Raw genomic sequence first — 8,118 nt, 5'->3', positions numbered from 1 at the left:
GCAGTTAGCGAGAGAGACTCTGTCTTTCTGGGTGAAGGCATTTTCTGAAGATACGGCCAAAAGATTGGAAAATTTTGGATTTATTCAGTTCAGACCGGGAGGTATGCTTTACTGATCAATGAAATTGTATTTAAGTGATTATTTTGGATACATAAAAAATGACTGACTATGATATATATTTTTGAAGGGGAGTATCATGCAAATAACCCAGAGATGTCAAAGTTGCTCCACAAAGCTGTTCGTCAAAAAAGTCAAAGTGCCTTTTCAGTTTATCAGCAGCATTTGGCTAACCGACCTGTGAATGTGAGTCTTAAAGATCCTAGTTTCTGCCTTTATCTTGCATTTTATTACCCAAAATGTTATTTGAGATCTCTGTTTTTTTATTGCAGGTTCTTCGTGATCTTCTTGAGTTCAAAAGTGATCGAGCTCCAATACCTGTAGGGAAGGTTGAACCTGCTTCAGCTATTGTGCAACGGTTCTGCACTGGTGGGATGTCTCTTGGAGCTATTTCAAGAGAAACTCATGAAGCAATTGCAATTGCAATGAACAGATTAGGTGGAAAATCAAATTCAGGGGAAGGTGGTGAGGTAATACAATTTGCTTCCAATAAAACCAGTTTTATATATATGCATTCATATGGAATATAAAGAAACTGAATTTTCTTTTGTTTACGTCCATAAAATCTTATTGACTTGCACTACAATTTGATATTTCCATATATTGCATTCAGGATCCTATTCGCTGGAAACCACTTACGGATGTTGTCGATGGTTACTCTCCAACTCTTCCACATCTTAAAGGTCTTCAGAATGGGGATACTGCTACCAGTGCTATCAAGCAGGTCATTGTTCTGAAAATTTTCAAAAAAATACTTTCATTAACTATGTCAATGGAGGACATAAAGTAAAGTGCTATTTATTTTGGATGTCAGAAACTTCTTCGGATAGATTATTTTGATCCATAGGCTGTTTTCTATCTTTGGTCAGAATACCTATTAACCATAAACAATTTATAAAATACTGAAAGTTTAGATCTTCCCAAGAACGTTTGCATTAAATGGACCAAATTAAAAACCGTGATCTGATTTGCTCAGATGATGTCTTGCAATTTTATGAGTGTAATTTGTTGGTCATGAGGTAGTGCAAACTTTGCCGCGTAGGCAACCTAACCTAACGCAAGCATCATTGGATAATTCCACAGCTTGAATATGTGATCTTGAGGTCACACGACTCAATCCAAGTCTCTCTAGGCTCCCTCCCTTCAAAAGAAAACTCAAAACGAAACTATAACTATAACTAATTGCTCCTCTTTCTGCCATCCATACTTACCAGATCCTAGAATTAAAAAAATAAAATTGTTACTTGTGGATATTAGCCTCCAGGGAGAAAAATGCAAGAAAAGGAAAAGATCATCACAATAAGAGGGTAGTCTTCTCTTCTCCACTGTAAAACTTAAGCAATTGTTTCAATATCCTTCGGAGATGAGAAGGTAAATGTTTCAAACTTAAGAATCGCAAATAATTTTGGGTTATTCTAGAAGAACTAGACATTCTGATGCTACCAACATGTGATGACCTTCCTGTGGCATTATATCATAAGAATCCAGATGCTTGAAGGAACCTTTACTGACATAAATCATGATCTTAGAAGTGTGATATATCATTGATATACTAAATAAATATTCATTCTGCTCTAAATTCGTGTCCCTAGTTAGTTTTTAGTTCAAGAGTGCAAGTTTAATTTCCATAACCGGCAATCATCTTGGTGTAGGATGTATATAATCTAACATTGGTCAGCTAACAATTCTATTTGTCCAGACATTGTGGCAGGGAGTAGTTATATGCTAAAATATAATAATATATTGCATTCTCTTCAGGTTGCTTCAGGAAGGTTTGGTGTTACCCCAACATTCTTGGCAAATGCTGATCAATTAGAAATCAAGATTGCCCAAGGTGCAAAGCCTGGGGAAGGTGGACAATTGCCTGGGAAAAAAGTTAGCATGTATATTGCTAGGTTGAGAAATTCCAAACCAGGGGTTCCGCTTATCTCTCCACCTCCTCATCATGACATTTATTCTATTGAGGACCTTGCTCAGTTGATCTTTGATCTTCATCAGGTAACTCCTGTGTGTGTTTTATTTACTTGCTAAAATCATGTATTTCTTGAGCACAAATTTCCATCATAATTTGGTTGAACAGGTGAATCCTAAGGCCAAGGTTTCTGTAAAACTGGTGGCGGAAGCTGGAATTGGTACTGTTGCATCTGGGGTCGCCAAGGGCAATGCCGATATTATCCAGGTATCTACTGTGACCTTTCATTTATAAATTTATGATCCACATCAACAACATTCTTATATATTTATTTGCGATTCTTTGTGGAGTATAGTGTATGATGATGTGATTGACTTGCAGATTTCAGGGCATGATGGTGGAACAGGAGCAAGCCCTATAAGTTCCATCAAGCATGCTGGTGGTCCTTGGGAACTTGGTCTTACAGAATCTCACCAGGTTACAATTGAATCATGGAACTGTGTAATATCAATTTGTGATTCTCTATTATTGGAAGTTATGAAATGTTTTCTTGTGGACTGCTCTATTTTCAGACACTCATTGAAAATGGACTCAGGGAAAGGGTAATTCTCAGAGTTGATGGAGGATTTCGAAGTGGAGTTGATGTCATGATGGCAGCAGTAATGGGTGCTGATGAATATGGATTTGGTTCAGTGGCAATGATTGCTACTGGTTGTGTTATGGCCCGTATTTGCCACACCAATAATTGTCCAGTTGGTGTTGCCAGTCAGGTTTTGAAAATTATTTGTGATTATATGTTTTACGGTATGATTACTCTTCGCTCTTATCTCATGAGACTTCTACTCATTACATTTCAGAGGGAAGAGTTGCGTGCACGCTTTCCTGGTGTTCCTGGTGATCTTGTCAACTACTTTTTGTATGTTGCTGAGGAGGTACTTGTGGTTGCTGTTGATACTTCCATATTCTTCTTAATGTCACTTTGTTGTTACTGATTATAATTTCATGCGCCATTGAAGTTTGGATGAAGTGGTGTTTTCCTCTTCTTGGTTCTGATAAATGTTACTATTTGGCCAGGTAAGAGGCATATTGGCACAGCTTGGGTATGAGAAATTAGATGATGTAATTGGCCGGACAGAGTTGTTGCAACCAAGAGACATATCTCTAGTGAAAACTCAACATCTAGACCTAAATTATCTCCTCTCTGTATGTACTGCCACTTTTTTCCTTTCTTTGCTTTTATCAGTTAAATAAATAGCTGCTTCTCTATCTTGTGTGTAATGGATTGTTTATTTTCAGAGTGTGGGGTTGCCTAAATGGAGCAGTACAACAATTAGGAATCAGGAGGCTCATACTAATGGCCCTGTTCTGGATGATGTCTTGCTAGCTGATCCAGAGGTAAAAGTATAAACACTTATCGTTATAGGTGTTGGTAATGAAAATATTTTATTTTGATGGTGAGAAAAAAAATTGTATATTGTATACCTAGTTCTAATTTATTTTTCAGTTAATATTCAACAAGAGAGTGGGTACATTGTGGGCCATGGGGGTTAGGAGAATTTTTGTGAATTTTTTTTAAAGACAATATTTATGCTTTATATCTTGCCTCTTTCTTTGGATGTTGATTTCATTGTTCTTAATTCCTTAACTCTTGTAAAATGTTTATATATATTTGAGAGAAAAAAAACATTTCAATTATTTGTCTATCCTAATAAATAATTCAATTTGTTAAAAAAATGTTTAATTAGATGCAATATTATGAGCATGAAGTGTTGAACTGAAAAAAATAGAAAATAAAATACAAAAATCCTAATTCACTTTCCGTACAAATTTTTCAATGACTTGTGGAATGAAATGGGAAATGTTGTAGACGAGTCTTCTGTAACAATGTCTTGTGTGCAGATTGCAGATGCCATAAAAAATGAGAAAGTAGTTAGTAAGACCATAAACATATACAACGTTGATCGTGCTGTTTGTGGGCGGTTAGCTGGTAGCATTGCAAAGAAGTATGGTGACACTGGTTTTGCTGGACAACTGAATATAACGTAAGATTTCTCGTTTGGAGCTTGGTATCTAATATCTTAAATCTGGACATATTTAAAGCAAAGTTCAATCTTTTATCTCCATGCTGCCAGATTTACTGGAAGTGCCGGACAGTCATTTGGGTGCTTTTTGACACCCGGAATGAACATTCGCCTGATAGGAGAGGCTAATGATTATGTGGGGAAGGTATCATTTTTATTCTCTTCTGTCCTTGGATTGGATGATATTATTTATGCGAAATATAACTAATTTGGGAATATGAAGTTATCCTGGTTTAATGCACCCATTCATCATTGTAGTGAGCGAAATGGATGCTTGTGTTATAGACTTATAGTAGCTATGCTGAACATTTTTGTTAGATACTCAACTTTTAGCATACCGTGTCCTGATATTTTTAGCTGCTGTTGCCAGGGCATGGCTGGAGGGGAGTTGGTTGTCACTCCAGTTGAAAAGACAGGGTTTCAACCCGAAGACGCAGCTATTGTGGGGAACACTTGCTTGTATGGGGCCACAGGTGGGCAGGTCTTTGTTAAAGGGAAGGCTGGGGAGAGATTTGCTGTGAGAAACTCACTTGCTGAAGCTGTGGTTGAAGGCACAGGAGATCATTGCTGCGAGTACATGACCGGTGGCTGTGTTGTTGTCCTCGGAAAGTGAGTAACATTTCCATATTGAAGTTGTACCATTCTTCCCCTCATTCTCAGCCCTGTGTTCTCTGTAGTTCAAATAGAAGGAATTGAACTAAAATTAAACTGAATCTTCACATGTTTATCTTGACAGAGTGGGGAGAAATGTAGCTGCTGGAATGACTGGAGGGTTGGCTTACATTCTTGATGAGGACGATACTCTTATACCCAAGGTTTGAGCCTGTGGCCTGTCTAAAGATAAAATCAATTGTTTCTCCACACATTTACAAAAGATATAACGCACGTCCAACTTATTCTGCCAATTCAGATGTTTAATTTCAATTATGCTCATCCCATTCTATCTTGATACCATTTTCTATTTTTATCACACAAGTGCATGCATGGACTGTTTATATTCCCTTTTCTTGTTTTATGGATTTTGATTCCCTCACTTCCCCAGACATAAGAAATGGATAATTTGGTTTAAATCTCTCTGGTCTGGGAGCATTTTCTACATTTTGAGTAAAAACATAATTTCTATTTTACTTTTCTCGATGCTTATATCGTATACTATTTACAGGTAAATAAAGAAATTGTGAAAATCCAGAGAGTCTCAGCACCTGTGGGGCAGATGCAGCTGAAAAGTCTAATTGAAGCCCATGTTGTAAGCCCCTTCTTTACATGCACGATAACTTTTACACATTGCATGTGCAACCCTCACATAGGCAAAATTTTATGCAGATATTTTATCCATTTTATATTATTTGATATGCACAAATGAAATTTTTTAAACCTCTTGTTTGTGAAGGAAAAAACCGGTAGCAACAAAGGTGCAGTTATTCTGAAGGACTGGGACAAGTATTTACAACTATTCTGGCAATTGGTTCCACCTAGCGAAGAAGACACCCCTGAGGCCAATCCCAAGTACGAAACATCTTCTGCAGAGCAGGTCACCACTTCTTTGCAGTCTGCGTAGATTATCAACGATGTATGCAATGCTTACATCGATTTACACGGGACTGTGGAGCCGCTGCAATGGCATCCCTGCTTTGTACAGAAGTCGAAGAGGCTATCACTCAGACTGGAAAATGGTGACAAAATACGACATAAATCATTCCTTGGAACCAAGTGGCTGCATTTCATTCTCATCATATTTGCATTGAGGCCACCCCCATATGAATCAATATGAAGCGTCGGCCTTAACCTACTTCAGCGCTTTTGTATAGGCATTTGCAAGAAAGAAAATTGTAAATAAAATGCAGCTGTTTCGAATCTGATTGGGACTTTTTGTGAGTGGTAACAATAAATTAGTTGGGGCTGTTATCATCTGATCAAATGAAAAATTATTATTTTAGCGTGAATTATTGAAACGCGTCCATATTCACGTAGTTGTGAACTTGTGATTGTTTCTGCACGCTATATTGTTATACTCTGCATTACACCCCCATCTTTTTAATTAGGTTTGACATGGATTATCCTACTAGGTTAGGACAGGCCTTCAGTGTTTACAAAACTAATACTTACAAGTCACCCACTAAAATGCTACTTAAGTAATAAGTCCGTAGCAAATATCACATTCTATTGCATTACTTACACGAGGCATGTAAGTAGCTTTCCTGAACAGTAGCACTGTAAATGTTTTTTCAAATGTGTTGTAAATTTCAATTTATGATGTGATTAAAAGAGATTTACGCATAAATAATTCTATTATAGATATAATATATGATAGGATTTATTGTTGTTTGATCTATATAGCTGATTCTATTTAGTGTGATAAGAAATTGTTTAGTGACAAATTTTGGTGCCTCTTAAAATGCTATATCTGGATTCAAAACTTGACTGAGGCTAAATAGTGGATGCAAATTCTTAAATATTGCATGCCCGAGTGTGTAGTATGTTTAAGTTTGTGATATTGTAACGTATAGGATTGAGGACGGTTTAATCTAAAACAAAAAATAATTGTAAATTTCAAGAGACGCTTATCAAGCAGAGTTTAGTCCACTTAGCTTTAAGAAAGTATAATTCAAAGCAACTAAAAGAGCATTTCTCAAAATCTCATAAATTAAAAGTCTGTATCACAGAGCCAAAAATAAACAAATAAAAGTCTCTATCCTTATACCCTGATTTTTTTGTTATACTAAAAACAGTATTAAATATCAAGAAGCACGATTAATATTTAATAGTGTGATGGTGGTCCTGTTGGAATGATTTGGAAAGAAAGAATAAGTGGTCCATGTGACAAAATAAATGTGGTATCCTGATGGCTCAGGTGCACATTCTATATTTGCCTGAATGGTTATTTATGATGTGTGAATTGAACCTTTTTTGTTTCTATATTGCAGTACAATTTTGGTGTCCGAAAGTCATCATCGTTTAGGCGCTCATCAGAGTATCATAAATTGGAGTTGGTACCATTCGTTCATTGATCTACAAACATTCAAATCATTTTAGTTTTATTATGAATAGACTAACTGATGAAGAGCACGAGTCACATTTACATTTTAATGCTGACATGGAGTAGCGTGCTATATGAATAATGATGTGCTGACACGTAAATCTTCAAATTATTAAAATTTCTGATTCATTATCCGTGTTAATGTATCCCACTCCACGTTTCAAGTACAGTGATTCCTGTATTTATATTTTGTATCCTGGTTTTTGTCTCTATATAACAATCTTTTGTTCAATACTTGTTTTTGTTAGTCCAAATTGCCATTCATCACCTAATTCTCAAATTTGTTCGAATGCACGAAGCTTCCTAGTTCATCTAGGTGAAAACTTACATTCTTAAATTTTTAATTTTAAAGTTTCACCTAATGAACCAAAAACGTGAAAAATGATACATGGTCACATTAGCCAAATAAGAATTGAGAAACTTGCATTATGAATTGTCATTATCACATGCCCAATTTTGAGACTTTCATACCTATAATTTTACCAAACGATTATAATAAACTTTTACTACACCAACCTAACAAATCTTTAATCGCAAGCATTTCTTTCTCTCTTTTTTCAAGAAAGAAGGATCAATATTCAATCATATGTGAGTATATCAATTAAGAGTTTAAAATTTGATACTGGCTAATGGAATGTCCATAAAAATTAACATAAATGGTAAAAATTTAGAAGATATTTTATAAAAATATTTATCCATATTTTTTTTAGAGTAAATACTCAACCCGACTCCTAATAATTATTTCAAAAGAAGAACAACGGAGTTCTTAACAAAAAAAAAATATCATTTTCTACTCATTTTTATTTTTATGAGACTGATGAATCCATGTACCAAAAAAATAAAACATTCTTTTTTTTGTACAAGGACTAATCAGTCCCATAAAAATAAAAATCAGGGCCGAAAATGTTATTTTTTTTATTAAGGATCTCGTTGTCTTTCGAAGTAATTGTCAGGGCTGTTTTGGATTTTTT

At 35.5% G+C, this 8,118-nt stretch overlaps 1 protein-coding gene across 1 annotated transcript in view; it reads left to right on the top strand.

Annotated features, from left to right (window-relative positions):
* Nucleotides 1-6,080, top strand: part of LOC107645553 (ferredoxin-dependent glutamate synthase, chloroplastic) — a 17,413-nt gene extending 11,333 nt beyond the window's left edge. Inside the window, exons 17-33 of the mRNA XM_016349608.2 lie at nt 5-101; nt 188-303; nt 390-587; nt 731-841; nt 1,876-2,115; nt 2,198-2,296; nt 2,411-2,506; nt 2,602-2,799; nt 2,887-2,961; nt 3,104-3,232; nt 3,326-3,424; nt 3,929-4,071; nt 4,162-4,255; nt 4,481-4,719; nt 4,847-4,925; nt 5,273-5,356; nt 5,501-6,080. Of these exons, the coding sequence (XP_016205094.1) occupies nt 5-101; nt 188-303; nt 390-587; nt 731-841; nt 1,876-2,115; nt 2,198-2,296; nt 2,411-2,506; nt 2,602-2,799; nt 2,887-2,961; nt 3,104-3,232; nt 3,326-3,424; nt 3,929-4,071; nt 4,162-4,255; nt 4,481-4,719; nt 4,847-4,925; nt 5,273-5,356; nt 5,501-5,668 (2,265 nt within the window). The 3' untranslated portion in view covers nt 5,669-6,080. The remainder of the gene's footprint in view (nt 1-4; nt 102-187; nt 304-389; nt 588-730; nt 842-1,875; nt 2,116-2,197; nt 2,297-2,410; nt 2,507-2,601; nt 2,800-2,886; nt 2,962-3,103; nt 3,233-3,325; nt 3,425-3,928; nt 4,072-4,161; nt 4,256-4,480; nt 4,720-4,846; nt 4,926-5,272; nt 5,357-5,500) is intronic.

The sequence above is a fragment of the Arachis ipaensis genome, chromosome B06 (assembly GCF_000816755.2).
Source record: "Arachis ipaensis cultivar K30076 chromosome B06, Araip1.1, whole genome shotgun sequence".
Classification (NCBI taxonomy): domain Eukaryota; kingdom Viridiplantae; phylum Streptophyta; class Magnoliopsida; order Fabales; family Fabaceae; genus Arachis; species Arachis ipaensis.
Note: the sequence above shows the minus strand (reverse complement) of the source record. Positions and strands in the feature narration are given on the sequence as shown.